This window comes from Notothenia rossii (genome assembly GCF_949606895.1).
Source record: "Notothenia rossii genome assembly, chromosome: 3".
NCBI classification, from domain to species: Eukaryota; Metazoa; Chordata; class Actinopteri; order Perciformes; family Nototheniidae; genus Notothenia; species Notothenia rossii.
The window spans coordinates 82,600,385-82,618,685 of NC_136901.1; the positions used below are offsets into that span (position 1 = coordinate 82,600,385).

General features: G+C 38.5%; 1 protein-coding gene across 1 annotated transcript in view; it reads right to left on the minus strand.

Moving 5' to 3' along the window:
• The window catches only part of gfra4b (GDNF family receptor alpha 4b), a 35,937-nt gene extending 17,648 nt beyond the window's left edge, over window positions 1-18,289 (minus strand). Inside the window, exon 1 of the mRNA XM_079672751.1 lies at window positions 17,901-18,289. Coding sequence (XP_079528877.1) covers window positions 17,901-17,943 — 43 coding nt within the window. The 5' untranslated portion in view covers window positions 17,944-18,289. The remainder of the gene's footprint in view (window positions 1-17,900) is intronic.
• Window positions 18,290-18,301: the final 12 nt, after the last annotated feature.

Sequence of the window (18,301 nt, forward strand, 5' to 3'; positions counted from 1 at the left end):
AGGATTTATGCTTTGCTGCTGGAGAGGATCTTGTGAAACTATATGGTTCTTATTTTTTCTGTTTCCCCATGAATTATCCATAGATTTGGTGCAGTTGTACTGGAGCCTTGAAAAAAACACCAAGTTTAATGCACCTGGCTCCTGGTTTGCTCACAAGAAAACATAAGAAGTAGCCAAAACCAATATTAAGCCAAAGCAGAACGTTTTCTAGGCAACTTAAAAACAGATGTTTCACTGGTGTAAACACTCAAATGTAACCTATCCTGAACAAAAAAGGCTGCCTGCAAATGTCAGCCATCACCACCCCATTGTTTTCTCTCTCTGTTATTGTAGCTGAAGTGAAAAACTAACTCCACTCTGTTCTGCAAAAGCGTTAACCGCTCCTCCTCAGGTGGTTTCTGAAGGCTTTCCAACCCACCTGAGGCATATATCACTGGCAGCCTGAAAAAGTCTTAAAGCCAAGTGGGCCAAGTGCCAAAATTCAGTCCGGCAAAACACCACCCGTGAGCCGACACATGGAAACATATATGAGCAGACAACAAACCCACAGCTTAATGTGTGCCTGTTGAGCCTTAAGAAAGACTACATGACAAAGGCACTGTTGAAAAAGTCTTACTTGACTGGCTTCACATAATTGGAGGGAGACAATGTACTGTTCCTTGTAGCAAATCTCAACCTGACAATAGAAACTATTTCACCCAGCTGTGAAAAAAGCATTCAGACACAGTAGCAGTTCAGTAACAGCCCTTTAGGTTTAGGTTTGAAGATGCTAACGCTATCTGCATCCTTGTTATCTAAGAATACATCCATACAGAGATGGCTGAATAGATTTTTTGCGAGGACATGCATTCACACAGGAAACCAAAAACAAGAAAAGTGCCAAATCTATAACTTTCACGTTCAGTTGCAATCGAATGTTTTTTTTTAATACAGTTAAAATAAGTTTTGTTTTTTTAATTTACATATCTTATAAACCATGATTTACACATATATTAATTGTTTTTTCAGTTATCCTTCTGCAAGAAGATTAGGACTGCAACTAACTGGTCTTTCCATTGTTGATAATTATTCACCCATTCATATATTATTAATTGTTAACTCAGAAATGTTTGATAAGTTTTATTGCTTATCCTAAAAAAATATTAACACTTTTCCATAAGAATTTGTCCAGAGGCCAAGGCAATGTCTTGTTTTTTTATTTAATCTAAAACCTTAAGCAGTCTAAGCTAAAATGATGTTTTATAATCAGCAACAAATTATTTGGGGAATCTTTGCCAAATACATTTTTCTTTCATAAGTGAAGAATGTGAAGCATCCTGCAGTCATGATCATAACACTGTTCTGTATTTGATGATAACATCGGAAATGTAAGTGGAAATCAAATAGAGATTGGGTTGAATTATGTTTTGGTGAAAGAAGAACTATTGGAAATATCTCCAAATGAATTGCGTTAAAAGTAGCCCATGTTACAGTACTTCATAGTTCGCTGATCTGCTGGAAAGTTATGTTCAAGTATTTGTGTGTGTGACAAAAATTAGCACAATAATGTCCTACAATCCCCTATCTTCACGTTTGTGCGCCACTTTGCATTTTGGTGTTGCATTGTCAAGTTCAGTCTCAATGTGGCACAACAAAGACTGCTTTATCTTCACTTGGAAATTGTGACTTTATGAGTGCATCCACTGTTGGTATGTAATGGTTGCAATTCACTTATCAGCATATTGTCCTTTGCCTGGTGAGGGGGCGAGGGTGACACATCATGTTTTTCAGAGCGCTGGCAGTCAGCAGCACTGAGCAGGGCTTGTGCCAGACATCAGGGCTTACAAATGATGGGTCTTTTCAAATATAGAACATACAGCACAGTGAAAATACTAAACATGATTCTCAAGAAAAACATTGCTGTCATATTGCAAGATGGTTGCCAGTCATATCTTGCTTTTATAACGCAATCAGAATAAACAGGCACTTGTTACATCGCCATTACTCATCTCACCAGTCTTTTGGTGGATATTCTCACTGTGCGGTCTTATACAACACCTTTCCCTTTGATTATAAGAGAGAGATGGTACCAAAGTTAACAATACTACCTCAATATTCAGATGTCACTCACTTTTAAAGTTAGGTTAACTTGGCAGTTTGTATTATATAGCAGTGAATGAGAGCTTGACATAAGGCTTAAATCTCCTGAACTATATGTTCTGTTGGTCAGATATTTATATGTTCGAGAGAGAAGAGTTTTGTAGCTTTAAAGAGGTTCTATTTAGCTTTTTGGGGTTTTCTCTTTACCTGTAGTGTGTTATGTAGGTTTTGTAAATGGTCTGCAAAGGCTAAAATCCCAAAGTTCCCTCCAGAGGGAGTTTCTCTCCCACACTCTCTCCCCTTGCCTGAAACCCTTAAAGGTGACCTATCATGCAAAATGCACTTTTGTACGTCTTTTCTACATGAATATGTGTCCCCGGTGTTCCAGGGAACTCACCAAGTGTCAGAAAACACAACCCTCTCTATTTTCCTCCATACCCAAATCTCTTAAAAAGGGGCTGCTACGGATCTGATACAGACTGATCCAGATTTGCACACCTCTATGACGTCACAGAAGTGGCGCTACGGCTATTGGTCCAACTCCACCAATCAGGAGGAGACAGCCACGGACATTGCCGTTCGAAAGCACTGGAGACGCTGTAGTACATATGCCAGGTCTGTAGATGGTGCTGTTCTCACAGAATCAGCCCATGCAAAGACAGTGTTAAATTGAGCCAAATGAGGAATGGCTAAAATGCATGATCTGTTTGGTATTTTGAAAAATAAAAAGTATAAATATGCCTTATATAGGTGTGGTCCTACACTATATTATTCAAATATAGCATGATAGGTCCACTTTAAATTGTTCTCCTTTGTTTACGTGACATATTGGCATCACTATGTAACACTCATTGGCTAGCGCCCAACCACGTGTAGGTGGTCGACTAAGGGGTGGGACATCTCTTAGTGATTGACCAATCACAAGAGAGCAAGCCAGTTAACCAATCAGATAATAGGGCCACTTTAAATTGAAGTTATTATATGGGCTTGATTATTTGAAATGTGGGCCTGATAGTAGTTCAATAGTAGATCTAAAAAAGAAACACTTCTTCACACTCTAATCACATGACACAGATATTCATTCTCAAAATGGAGGTTAAAGCTCTTACTTTAAACTTAAATTGATTCCAAAATGTAAAATATATCACAACCAGAATAAAAACTCTTGTTAATATTTAACATTTGAAAGAGGTCTCTAGACCAACATACTGTATGTCTTAGCAGTTGCATATTACGTTAGTGGGTTCAAACTGAGTTTAAGCATTCCTCTCAGACGTTTATTCTAAAATCGTTGGAATATACACACAGGTAGAAGCACATACTGTATCTCAGGAACAATAGTGTTCCTTGTGACCTTTTCCCAGGGCTAATGCATAAAAGGAACCTATTTAGGGAACAGTAGCAGTGCTGCCTTAACAAAGGGATTAAGTGTTAACCTTCTGTCGGGCCTGATGTTGTGGCAAGACCATAACACCTGCCAGCTGTGGCTGTCACTCAAGAGTCATTACAGGCGTGGAGAGGGGCCATGCATACCAATACGATGATTGATGGACACTTTTACTGATGAGACTCTTTAACAGCAGGGTCCTGTGTGTTGCTAAGACTCCCAGCATGCCTCCAGTCCTTGAGGGCCGTCTGTTGGGTTGCAATGCAGCAGAAGCAGCGAATGACAGGAGCTCACACATGAATAAGGAAGATGGGGCTCTTCCGCTGATTACCTCCTATGCGATAAAGAGTTGCAACATGGCATTTTCCTTACCTTTTCAGGTAATAAATCTGACGGCTTTTACTGTGTTTTTCAATTTTACGGGTCAAGATGCACACCACACCGGTGAAGTGGAACAATTCGGTTTAGCTGTAAATTATCTCAATGTGTTGACTGGCCTTTAAAGCAGCTCTGCCTTTCATCTCAGTTTGATTTTGCGTCTCCATTTGCCTCCATGATCTGTAATCGGTGTAATAATACATACACTGTAACCACTTTGTACAAGAGGATCAGTGCGGGGGAATTATTGTTCACCCAAAGCCCACATTGAGATGACAAAAAGTGAAATGTGGGTCAGCATGACCAGATGTTAACCTATTAAGGGAGACTCCGGAGCGCAGAACTCTGTCAATCCTGCACTGCCCATGGGACTACAACAATGATCTTCAGAAGCTAATTTATCAGTGTTGAAAAGCATCGGATGAAAGGTCACAAAGGGATAAGAAACACCAAAAGGCATGACCTAGAGTTTAAATGGAACAAAGCCCTCAGTTAACACAGGTTTCTGTTATTTCTTGTAAACTTGTTTGGCATAATGGGACTTGTTCTGGATATGATTGCAAAGGATATGGGAAAGTCATTCCTCAAAAAACCCAGCTACCTATTCGTCACCTTCAGAGCTGTCAGTTATGCTTACACTGTTGGTGATAGAAGAAATTCAAAGTCAGAAGCTGAAGTGTTGAGCAGTCTTAAAAAATACTAGGAATATACACAGTAAAGCTCCTTCTCAGTGTGAATCATACCATAGCATGTAGCCTTGTATGCTTGTGAAGAAGCTCTGCAAATGTGTTTAATACTTATTTAATGATTGATGTGCATTTCACCTCGAATGTTGTTTTTTCTTATTATTCCAGTTTGAAGACGTGACATATAAAATAGCTTATGTTTAATTCTCTTCAAATCTCCTGGCGAACATGGTTCATGACACTGCTTCCTGCTTCATCCCTCATTCACTGTTTGTTGTAAACAGAAATACTGAGTCTCACTGAAAAAGCTATTTATTATTCAGACAAAACCCATTAGATATTTCTGTCACAGTTTGTAGAACAAAAGCAGTGCCGTGCACAAAATGATTACAATTTTCTTTTTCAGTCACTTCAATTTAACTTCCACTTGCAATAAACCATAACAATGTCCTAATTAATTTCAACTCTGAAATTTGTAGTTGCTCAGTCAAACAGGCTGCCTGGATTATAGCTTGAGGCTAGAGTATAATTGAATAAGGACTTCATTAACCATGTTTGCTGTGTTTCTGTGAAGGTAATGGTAAGGAATCTGAAACTGTTCAGCCACAGAGTAACAAGCTGTTTATTTCTAGAATGACAAAATGTATATGACAAGCTCTGCACAAATCCAAAAATATGACAAGTACATGACGGCTGCTGTAATCCCAGCGGCATTCCAGTTGCTTTCATCTGAGGCCAGTTTCTGCCATCATAATGGTGGCCTGTTATCCACATTTCACTGCAGCATTAATGCATTCATAGTTTGCCAGAACTCCTCTAAAACATATACAGACTTGTCCAACACGGCCTACAACATTTCAAGAAAAAGGGTTTTGAAATAGATTTCTCAATATATCACATTATAAGTTTTGATAGTGCTTTGTTTTTGTAGACTTTCACTAAATTCTTTCTTGCACCCTTTTTCTGACTGACACAGGCATCAGTGGTCCATCTTAAAGTGTGCATATATAATGCTTATTTTCAAGTTCATACTTGTATTTTGGGTTTATACTTCAACATCTTCTTTATGTTTAAAGGAACACGTTTTTTTGTCATTCATTTTATTTTATTTGAAAACCATTGGTTTTAGATTCCATCTGCAACAAAGTATCTCACAAAGAGGCATTTAAATTTCACGATACACCAGGCTTTTACTTTCAAAGAATCTCCTTCAAACAGGAGTGCAGGGTCATGTAACATATAAAGCAATCTTCCATAACAAAGCAATGGACAATACATGAGTTTTTTAAAAGAATTGCTAAAATGCATGGTGTCCACAAACCAGTCGACCAAGATTTGACAGGAGTCTGACGCTGCTTTGATGTTTTGAGAAAGTACTTATCGAAAGAGGTGTATCAACTTAACCCTGGCAATAACCAATTGAATGTCAGTGTTATTTATACATTTGCAGAATGTGTATTGAAATGCACTGCAGTATTTGCTCTTGGTTACAATGAGAGATGAACTTGTTGTAGCTGTCTTTTATTAGTGGGTCCAACATGCATTGAGGTCCACATTATATGCGTCTCGAAAATGAATCCTCAATTAATGTAGGCGCTATCAAATGGAAAATAACTATAGTTAATGAATGTTAGGAATTAAATCTCATTTTCGTCGCTCCAATACATTTAAGTCACTATTGTACCTGTGTAAAGCATACTGACCTATTCTCCAGCAGTAAGTTACATGGATCGATTTTATTGTGTGCTGCTTTTCCATTTGTATGATATTCACATACATTGCTCTCCTTACTTTCCTCGGTCCCTGAATACCAAGACTGTCAATGCTAGCTCATACTGAATGCAACGTATGTCTCTTCCAGCTGCCTGTTCAAGGATTCCTGGTGTGTTCATCTGTTTCAGTTGAATGCATATTGGCACATTAATGTGATTAACCTGCTTGATTCAAAAAAGAAAACGACTTCCCCACTGATAGGCCAGACTTAAGGCTGGCTAGACTACATTTCTTAAGATAAAAATGGAGACAATAAACCCATAACATGACCTGGGTAATTAGCATTTTTTCTACTTTTATGAAAGTCACACTTGAAAATGCCGAGCTGACTAGTGGTGTCATTCCCCGAAAGGTTGCAGTGTAATTGCCTGGGTAATGCCATAAAAAGAATATGTCCAAATTAGTCTAATTATCAAAAGAGGTAGACATGCTCTATGGATAAGCTTCGAAAGCAAATTAGTCAAATCATCTTAGCATTTTATTCGCTGTGTTGTCGCTATGCATAACCTTTCCAAAAGCATTCCAAATGAACTCAGAGCGGGACAGTCATCCTGAAGCGACCTTTGTTTTCTGCTTGAATAGTCTTGTAGCCTTGTAATGAGTTGAGGAGAGCAACATCAGCTTTTACATGACCTTTTGTATTGCACAACATCATCATGTGTTGTTTCTGTGACCTCAAACAGGTGTTCTTCCTTTACTGACACAGGTCATCTCAGGCAGCAGCTTGTTCTGCAACATGATGTGAAGACACCTTCCTCCTCCTCTTCCTCCTCCTCCTCAACCTGGCTCAAAGACTCTCTCCATCTTACGCCAAACGTGATGGTGTGTCCTTAAGGGACACATTTTCTATCACTGAATAATCTGACGACCCTGACTAAGTGACACATTTTTTAGATGTGTCCAAAGAAAAAGCAGTACATGCAAACAGTGCAATCGAATGCTGTTATACAGAGAAAGGCTCTGAACATAACTTGTGTTCAGGTCTTAAACCATGCGCTTTTCCTGTGAATTTATTAAATATTTGTATCTAAAAGAATAACCCAGCTTTTATATATATATTTATTTTTTACAGAATTGTATTCATTCCTGAGATACAGGCCAACTGCATATTTTAAAGTTAAAAGAAGGGCTTGCGACCCCCAGACACACATACAAAATAAATAGCAGTGTTGCCAAAAACTTCTTGGCATCTCTACCTAAAGCAGCTCATTGCTCCTGATTCACAGGGCATCAAATAACGTCCATTCCTTTCAGATTACATCTCAATAGATTTATTGAAAACACAAAATGGCATCTGCATATTTTAACTGATCCACTGTCAAACAAGAAGACCAAAATACTGTTGTTGCAGTTTGCTCTTATCACCTTTAGGCACCATGTTTCTTGTGGCTGCTTCACAATAAAGTCACTTTGTTTCGCGAGTTGAACACTTTTTTTTGGCAGGAGCAGCGTGTTCATTAGCACTTCAAACAGCTGTGATATTTTGTGACGAAAGTGAAAAGTTAGGCTTGAAGCTTGAATCATTTTTCTTTTAACATTAAGAGTGTGAATGGAATTTGAATCTTGACAATGGCAGATTCTGCAAACCACAATAAAAACGTCTATATACATACCGATTGTAAAAACATTGGTAATTCAGAGATGCGGACTACGTATACAAAATGTAAAAATGGGATTTGATCTCACGAAAAAAAATTGGAATACTACAAACTGTTAATGATTATACGTTTTTCACAATGTTTACAACTGTGAAGATATTTTTTTCATGACACAGTAATGCAGAAAATACCTATAAAACATATTCCTGCAGCTTTCAGAGCAGGGTCTTCCTACTTTTATCAGCCGTATTGAATCCCCCAGGATGTATGTGGCAGAGAGTCAATGGCCCTAATAGCGAGTGATTCTTCTCAAGAGGAATATCCATGGGAATGCAGCTCTGATTTCACAGTTATCACTCACAGAAAGCTGTCAAACGCTTAGTGGCATTTTCTTGATGCTATTAATTAGGACCTAACAAGGCATGGACAGGGGAAGGGATTTGAATCTACTGGGTGGTGACAGAGTCAAAGGTCTCTGCAGGCGAGGCCAACGTCTCGTCTCGCTCTGGCCATTAATGAGACATGTGAGGTGCTGCTATGTCAAAGAAAGTTGTGAGTGTAGAACATGCTGATTTAGGTTTCCAAACACATATTAAAGGTCACCTATTATGCGAAATCCCCTTTTTCCTGTCTGTTCTACATCAACATGTGTCCCCTCTGTGTAAAGAGATTCTGAAAGTTTCAGGAAAAAAGATTCTCTCTCTTTCTGTCCTGATCCATTTATATAAAAACCTGTCTGAAAATGAGCTGATCAGATTTTGGCAACTTTATGATGTCATAGCGATTTTGTGGCTTGTGTAACCATTAGCCAATCACCAACCAAGGTAACACCCGCCCACCTTATCACCTGAATCTCCTCCTAGAGCACCATTGTGTTCTTTTTAACCAAATCTCTCTCAGAGGGGCGTGGGGAGGGGCTCCTTATTTTCATCTAAAGTAACAGACAGAGAATCAGCACTTTTAAAACAGGGCTGAAACAGAGGGGATTATGGGAGGCTGCAATGATCTGTTGGGTATTTCAAGCCAAACACTTCAGAGACATGTTTTATATATATCTGAGACCTATAATATATTGATAAACAGTATAATACAGGACCTTTAACATGTAATAAAGCCTGCCAATCTCCCTCAGGGGCTTTACTTAAAACCAAGTAATCCTAACAACTGAACGAAGATCCCATAATGTATCTTCTAGGATTCAGACTCAAGTGAAATGAGAATCTTCTGTCCACACAGTTTATGTTGTGTGCGTCATTCACTGTGCCTATAATAATAATTAATTAAATATTGGTGTATGGAGGTGGCATACTCCGCCGCATGGAGCAGATGTTGTAAATCCTCTGCAGCTCGCACAGACAGGTGCCCTCCAGCCGGTTCCTGTCTGCTGCCTCTGTAATGGCGTGTTTCCTTCCCTTAAACACTGGAGGAATCGAGCAGCTCTCACTCCAACCTCCAACATCTCTACATTACAAGGTTATTCAGCACACAAGTTGACCGATCCCCTCAGAAGGATGCTTGGTGGGACAAAATGTACTGGACTTGTTACAGTATATATAACATATGTATGTGTTGAATCCAAAGCAGTCTCATTATTCAATGTTCTCTAGTTCCTTTCACTTATCGGATGAATAAGCTCTTTGCAATAACAGACATTTCAGTCAGACAACTCAAGTTATTTATTATCTTCAAGTGTCAGTGTATAAAAGGGTGCATTCACGAGAAAACTCTTCGCAGACAAAGGAGGAAGGAAATAAAATATGATGTCTAAAAGCTGCTTCTGCGACAAAAGCTCACTATTTTGGAGATGCTACATAAACCTTGAAGGTGGTGTAGTCCTACATAGATAGACATGTTTAAACACTCACAGAATTAGCCTGTTACAGTGATTACTTTAAGATTACTTTTAGGTGTTAGTTTGCTTTGATAACAAGGACAAATGTTGTTGGCTTCTAGTAGACTTGTCCTGCATAGTTGGATCGTGACATGCAAAAACAGAATTTGAGTAAAGGCACTTTTTGTTCATGCTAATGTATAAACCACTCATACTTGGAACAGTGAATAGATATGAGAATAATAAAATGAGTGGTGTTTGTGGATGTCCCAAATTATACATCTCTAAAAATACATGTTGCTTTCATCATTATCAATACAAGTATACTTGAATTCCAAATCTCTATGCTACGGTAACTAACAAAAGTGCATGTGGTTGATTTTTTTACTGAATAGTAAAATATGCTTTGCAAGATCTGCAATATTTAGTCATATTTTCTTTACCTCAGGGAGAGTCAACATTATTTCCACTAAGATTAAATCCAATGTCTCTTTTCCCGACAGGCTGCAGAGTATAATGAAGTGAAATGGTTTAAACATATAGTGACGACACGTAGCCTTTTATTAGGTTTTACTAATACTACTTCTCGGTGTAGACAATAATTCAATTTATATTGTGCAAACAAGCATTTCCAGTCATTCCTTTTTATTGTGGCTACCATGAGGCCACAAACTGATTTCACTGATTTGATTAACTGAAGAGCCCCCCCAAGGCATAAAAATGCCAAATTAATTTCAGTGAGAAACTGCTCTGTGCTATAGCTTTCCTGGTATATGGTGTAGTCTGGGGATGCTGATAAGAAACTATTCCATTTACTGGCTGAACTGCAGTGTAATTCACTTCCCTGTGCATGTAAACAAACATTGAAATGGTAATGAAATACCATAAAGTTTGAGGCTGCACTAATCAAATAATAGCAAGAGTAGATCAGTATGGTACATATGCACAGCTACCGATATCAAAACGCTCAGTTAGCGAGCTCATTCATCCTGCCTGTCATGAAACCTTTGTTGGGAATGCAATGATACAACGATGCTGCATCCATCATTTGCAAGCATCGCTGTCTCAGCTCCTTTTCTGGCTTTGTGGTTGGTTTATAAACTTTTATTACATATTTTCTGTTTTTGGCTCACACTGCCTAACACTTTGAAACATTTTGAAACATAATGGGTCAATGTTTATGGCAAAAATAAGTTAACTGATTAGTATATGGTGGGACAAATACAAGATATGTTTCTAACGTTAGCCCAAAAAGCTACCCACTGTATGATACTGTAGCTCTATACTGCAGAAATATTGGTAAGCGTAAAAAGGAATGAATATCAGAAGCAGTCATTGCTATCTGAAGTAAAAATACCGCAGGTCAGATGACTTTTTCATTAAGAAGTTGCTTCACCGTCAGCAAGAGATGCCAGAGAGTCAAAGAGGAAACGGAAAAGTCACTATAATAATTTTAAAGAATTTCAACATTGACTAAAGGTTATTACATTGAGAGAAACACATTAAAAAAGGTCCACATTTGCTCGTCTAATCTTTTTTATAAGGATTACTTGTCTTACCAAGGTCTAGAAATTGCATTATTTATTTCCGATTATTACTCATGTCAGTCGGTGTTAAAGAATGTATTCCCACTCAGTGGCTGTAGTCCATGCCTTTGTCCAATGACATTATAATTTCACACTTAACAAGAGGACCGAGACCTTGAAATAAGTCTATTGACCTCGGTTGCGCGTTCTCGTCCACAATTTGCTTCAATCTTTATGAAACTTCACTCATACAAACAAACAGGTTTAGCTGTGTCGCAGACTGACTACAAGAAGTGGGGCTTAAGCCCTCCGTTTGAAATTGTATAACAATGGGGCTGTGCCTACTTGTCTCTCTCTCCGGATAACCACTGACACACTCTGAGTTAATGAGCCTCTGTTTGGCCCTTTGAGGCCGCTGTATGTCTATAACCTCAGAGCCATTTTCTGAATTTCCTAACAGGTCTAATGGAGAGGGAGACGCTGCCTTTAGTCTGAGGAGGAGCCCTACTTATGCACGCTCTGTGTCATTTTCACCTCCAGCTCTAAACTTGATGATCAACAGCAGTTTTTAAAAACCAGTGTGCTATGCAGATTAAAGGAAACCCTTTGTGTGAATAGATCACTGTCACTTGAGTTAAGATAATGACCACTGCTGCTTTTTCTTTCATCTGAGTGACGTTTAATCTGTCAGTTTATCCGTTTTATGTTTGAAAATAACCTACCAGTATTATAGAGGGCATCGTCTTATATCTAGCAGAGTATCAGACCTGATCTCGGACACTGACCAGTAACATGATAATTGAGGGTAATATTGGGACAAACATAGGAAAGGGGGCCGGGGTTTTGGTGAAGCAGATACTCTGTAATTGAGAATATATATTATAGCATGTCCGTCCCAGAAGTTTAATTGACGTAATCCTGAGGCATCTTACAGAACAGCATCATCTTTGTTTAGCCTTTTGCAGTGTTTTTTTCAATAAACCCACAACATTTCATCAACTAATGCAAATCGTTGACTAAGGGAAAATAAAGGCTTGCTCAGCAGTTCAGAGAAAAACATTTAATCCAAATAACAAAATGTTCTGTCTTTTGGGAAGGTCAATTTACAACCACAGAGTGTCAAGATTTTCTCCGAAAACAAAGCACCTCACCATGAGCTCGATTCTGACTCCAGCTTTAACCACAGTGGGGTTTTCTTGCCAGGATCTTTGTCAGTGGTTGCTGTTGCACATCCTGGACTAAATTTACAAAAGTTAGCTTTTTGCTTTAAAGCATTCACTCCGTCTGAGTGTTTAAAGGCAAATGAAAGGAAGAGTGTAGTCTGGCAATATGGGCCATAGTACGTAATATGGATATCTTTATCAAACCATTTACATTCTGTGGGACATTATCATTTTACATTAGCATGGGGATAGTACTATTTACAGAATCTTAACACACCAAGGTCTCATTGAAGGTATTTTGAGTGATATAGGATATTTGTCTTTTGAGGATCCAAAGAGATATTATACATTTGATTCAATTATGTTTTTATAATTAAAGTATGGAATTTTTAAATGGTCGGATTTGGTTATATTTCAAAAATATTTTCCCACTTGATGACAGCTGGACAAAAGGATGAAAGATTAATAAAACGAACGGATAAACAATAAGGTTTAACAGCCTTGGAGAACTAAGCCACTAAGCCTATTAAGACTTGAAATATAAATGTTAGATAGACAGGAGTGGTAGTCAGTGTCTCCCCATTGCATGTTGTTGCTCATTACTTCCCAACGTGACTTCAATCACATACATCTTAAAATGTAAACACATCAGTAATGAGTTAACAGTGATATAACTGGAAGCACTCGACTACAGTAATGGAATAGGGCTTTAAACTCAGACTCATTTATTTTTCACCCACATTCATCACGGCTAATCAATGCTACGTCTTCGGCTTCAACCCCCCCCCCCCCCACCCCACCCCCAGCAGACCCTGACAATGTTGCCTCAGTCTTTTAAACTATGAGCTGCTTTTTCTCCAAATGTCATAGAAGTCCTATAATATTTGAAGTTATAAGATTTCATAATTATAGGCTGATGACTATGTGGGACTTTGAATACTTTCACCATTAAAAGCCAGAGCAATCAGACAGGCAGCCGATTTTAAAACCTCACTAATTAAACACAAAGGCATTTTCAAGGGCCCTGACAATGGGTGGAGAACATCGCTGCCCACAGGAAAAGTGTAACTGCCATTCTGTCTCTGAAGCTTTTAACCCAGCACTGTCAGAGTGAATGTTATTCAGATGTATTGAACTCATATCCTTTTACCGAGTTGTATTTCCTGTGGATCTGACTCTTGAGAAGTTATAATCATTTATTTAAAAAGGTTCAGTGAAGGTATTTCACTGATTGTATTTCATATTTTAAAACCCCATTTTTGTATCAACTCACAAACTCAAAAGAAACCCTGTTATTAGAGTTATTCATTTGAAGATATATCAATATATGCATGTGTCGAGGCTTGGATGTTCAATACATTTGAAAGATATGTCAAGGCAATTTAGAAACGGCATTCATTACATAGTTGGTCCAGCAGTAAGCGCTAACAAGTTACATTTTCAATGTTCAATAAATTATAACGACATTTAAGGAATCCCATAAATGTTTGTTTTTGTAATTAATTGATTTAAAAAAGACCTATTGGTCTGGCTGTAACAGTTATTACCTGGCTTCATGACAAGCTCCCATGTGGGGCTCAATGTCAGTCTTTTACTATTATTCATTGTATGGGTCCTTCTTATTATGTACACCTGGCTAAAAAAGAATGCAGTCAACTGCCCTGCAATACATTCAGCTTTTATAAGGGCTATACTGTTCAGTTTTATAGAAACCATTTTAGAGAAGTGTTGATTCATTGATTTATGTTCACTTTGGGGGATGCACTGTGATGTTGTTGAATTTTAGAAAATTATAATAAGACCTTTCTAAGATTTAGTTTGCTCCTTAATGACATAAACTGGCAGCTGAGAGTTGTAAGAAAGTATATTTTGACTACTTTTTGTGAATTTTACTTCTGAGTATAATCTTTAGGCAATGCTAGAAATGAAACTCAGTATATGTTCTTGTGCCCTTCCCTGAACAAAATGATGTGGACAGTCTGTAACCAGGCTACACCAAATTAAGGTATATTTTGGGTTAAATTAAAGTTCCTCTTTTGGAACTTATTTGAAAACCAAGGGGCCCATTAAACAAGACGTCACAGAACCATGATTTGTAGCCCTCTTAGACATCTTTCCTAAAAATACCTATAAAATACTCTAGAAAGTCAGTTGTTCCATCAACGTGTGATAGGCTGTCAATGTCCCATTAAATGACACATTTTGCGCACAATTACAAGCACATTGAATCTTCAGTGTCATCACTTTGAAGAAACAACATTCCTATAACCACACACAATTATTCAAAATGATGTATAATCAGATGGTTTAGTTGTGATGTGTTAGTATATTTAACCCCGACCAACAGTGAGTATTATGGTGCAAATACATCTTGTGCCGTACATGGGGTTAATGTGGTAATAGTGTCTTGGTGAAAATCTCACAGTCAAGGTTACACTGTTTTACTGGAATGACTGTCCTATCTGTCCCACATGAAGACAGCATGAGCATGTGATGGGCTGTTTGTCCGCCTTTCGTACTGCCTGCTTCAAATGAGATTCATGACAGATCCCTTACAAGAGGCCAGCCAATATGCCAGGTAATAGCATCCTTGGCAGTACTTATCTGTCTCCATTAAAGACGCAGGTCATATCCCACAATGTCAAAACCATTAAATCAAAACATATTGCATGATGGTAGGCTGTAGCTGGCCACTGATGCAGTAAAAGAGAAGCTCTGATTGAGAAAATAGGTTCAAGTACAAAAAATCTGAATACAAACTAGACCTCATTTAGAAACATTAGAAGAATAATGGACGATTCACATATCCTTGCGCGCTGCTACTGGGTTTCTTGGGTTTGGAACTTCATACAACATGGATGTGAAGTCACTGGGGGGGGGGGGGGCCTGTTACCATTTCAAGCTTAGGCGGTGTTTACACGATTACGCAAACGGTTGTATCTGCAGCTTTTCTTTTTCGTTTAGCCCGTTCAGCCACACAAGGCCGTAACGGAAACGCGGAAACGGACCCCGCAAACGATAACGGGTCCCAAGGTGGATAGATCTGCAACCGGAACGCTCCGGGGGGCCAAACGGCGCAGTGTGTATGCCCTATACGATAATTTCCTGATAACGATGAAGCCATAGCCCCACCTCTGCTGCTCATTGCTGTAGCATGGTCAGTAGCTACTGTCAGTAGCTACTGACCATACTACAGATGTTAGTGCAAAATCTACAGCTCCTCTACCACAACCATCAGCAAGAAGTGGACATGGAGAATTACTTGAACTACATGTTGCTAAATCCACCGCGGGGCATAAACAGAAGGGCAACTATGGCAACCATGCTCGGGGTCTTCTTCGCTGCTTTTTGTGTATTTTGTGGCGAAAGTACAGCGCCACTTACAGGCCCGGCATATGTACTACAGCGTTTCCAGTGGGCTCGTGTGAACGGACACCGAATGCATGTGAACGGAAGACTTTTTTGAAAATGAATTAGTTGCGTAAACGCAAACGTTCCCGTGTAAATGGGGTCTTATATTGCCTGAAAATGGTTATCTTACCTATAAAAAAAAGACTTACACTGCACAATTGTGGTAATTCCATATAATTTTGAACCTCTGTGTGGATCTGTCAAAGTGAGCTCCGGTACACATTCATCATACAGATATCATAAAAAATAGGAAAGTCTACTACTTGCCTGGGATTCATTTTTATTTTTCAAAGCAGTAGAGGAAGCAATTCAGTTTGAACTCCTCTCAATGCATGAACTGACCTTGTTGCTAGATGAATGTTTTCTTCAGGATCTAAACATCTTTGCTGCTCAAAGTTCATGTCTCATCTCAGACCAACATGAATTGGATTTCCTAAGGAGCAAGCTTAGAGTAGAAGTATTGCTAATATTGCTATACTTTCAAGAACCATGGTTATCAATGTAATTCTGTCCATATGCGTAGGCTAGAGCTGCAGCCAAAGACTGTTTTCAGAATATTTTTTTAACAAAACATTTATAAATTGTTGGCCTTGCTTTTAGAGATTTTCCTGAGAAATTGTTGTGACTTTGAAATCCCTCTGTGTTGGCTTGCAGGTATTTGGAGCAGTTAAGAGACCTGGATAATGTTTGAGCTCGGTTTTCTGTCCATATTCAGCCTTGAAAGTCACAGAAACTCCCCGCAAAAAATGGGTTGAGTCATCCAACAGTTTCTGACCTTTTGCAGTTTGGTGTTGGCTAATTAACTTGAGCAGATGGCTAAACTGGCTAAAATCAGCATCTAGTTTATTATCAGTAATGTATCCTGAGTAGAGCAATACTCTGGCATACATTATAATATTTGCATAAAGAACAGAAATCTGAGTTGTTTCTAGGCATATCACTGAAGTACACCACTGTCCCCATCTGTTTCCAATCATCTATTACCAGCCAAATTAATGTGTGACCGTCAGACATCATTACAGAGAGAAAAGCTGATTCAAAAACCAAACTGCATTCATTTCCATTCAGCATTTCTTAATGGCATCTCCATTAATTCCTCTAATTAATTAATAATGAATAAAAGGGTAAGATATAATGCACATTGCTGCCTTTGTTAGGCAGAAAACTATGCTAATTAAAAGGAGAATGAATATCTCTGGTGCTATGGCCATCAATGGTATAATTATAATGGCAGTTAACACTGGGGTTGAGATTGACACATTTGTGTATTAGAGATGGAGAGACACTGTGAGCCAACAGCATGCAGCTCTCCCCCTTAAGACTGTGGGTTGTTGCCACTCAAATCAATATTCCAGCGTTGCTCAATTACATGAGAGCAGGTAGCTCAGTGACACTGCAATGACTGATTTACTGCTGAGCATTGTCACTTTTTAGACGGGTTAATAGATTAAACAATGAGCAAGTTTCATAAAACGTATAATGCATGTAGGTCAATATTACAAATACTATTTGGTGTAAGGATAAAAAGCCTATATGATAAATAACGTGCAACATTTATATACCTAGAAGATGGACATGTTATGAGGTTTCTATATGCATGTCCATGGGGCAAAACATTCACTATACTAAGCCCCGGAGCGTTTACTGCAGGTTTGATATGCACACACATAATCCCATGCACGCGCTCAGACGCACACATGCACACGTTGTATCCCGTGCGCGTTTGCGTAAAGCCCTTGTTTGCGTAACACATACAACAGAGGTGATATCTGACTGGAAAATTACATTATTTTATAACTCAAACATTTAAAATTATTTGAATTGAGTTCGTGGGTCTTTAAAAAAAAAATATATATATATGTATGTATATATATACATATATATATATATAAAGATATTAGCAGGCTGGCATCCAAAAGAATAAATAAAGAAACGACAGTCTCATTCTGTTTGATTAATTTAAAAAGATTAATCGAATTTTTAGTAGCGGGTTGGACATTATCCTAACCTGCTAAAGACAAATAATTCAAACATTATTCAATTTATTAACAGACAAGTATTTACTTACCAAAAGTTATGAGGTGAAACAGATACATTCCCCAAAGATCCATCTCTATATGAAATATGAATTTCAGATAACGCGTCGTATCTTCACGAAATGCTATACAACTACACGGCAACAAGAGGATATCCTGCTCTGCGTGTGGAGAACATTATCGGGACAAGGAAAATAATTTCTTGCAAATTCCTTAAATCGTCTTTTTAGTTTGTTGTGGCTGTGTTTAAATATCTTAGAATCCCATCAGTTTCTTGCAAGACTGTGTTGCAGACGCGCTTTTGCGCAAAGCCAGAGCCATGCGTAATGATGCGAGTGAAAGTTGTCCTGTGCGCTGAATGGTCCGGTATTGTGAGGGAGAGCCTTCTGTTGCGCGTCGAGGTGGTCGCACAAGTCCTTGAGTCCGCTGCTGA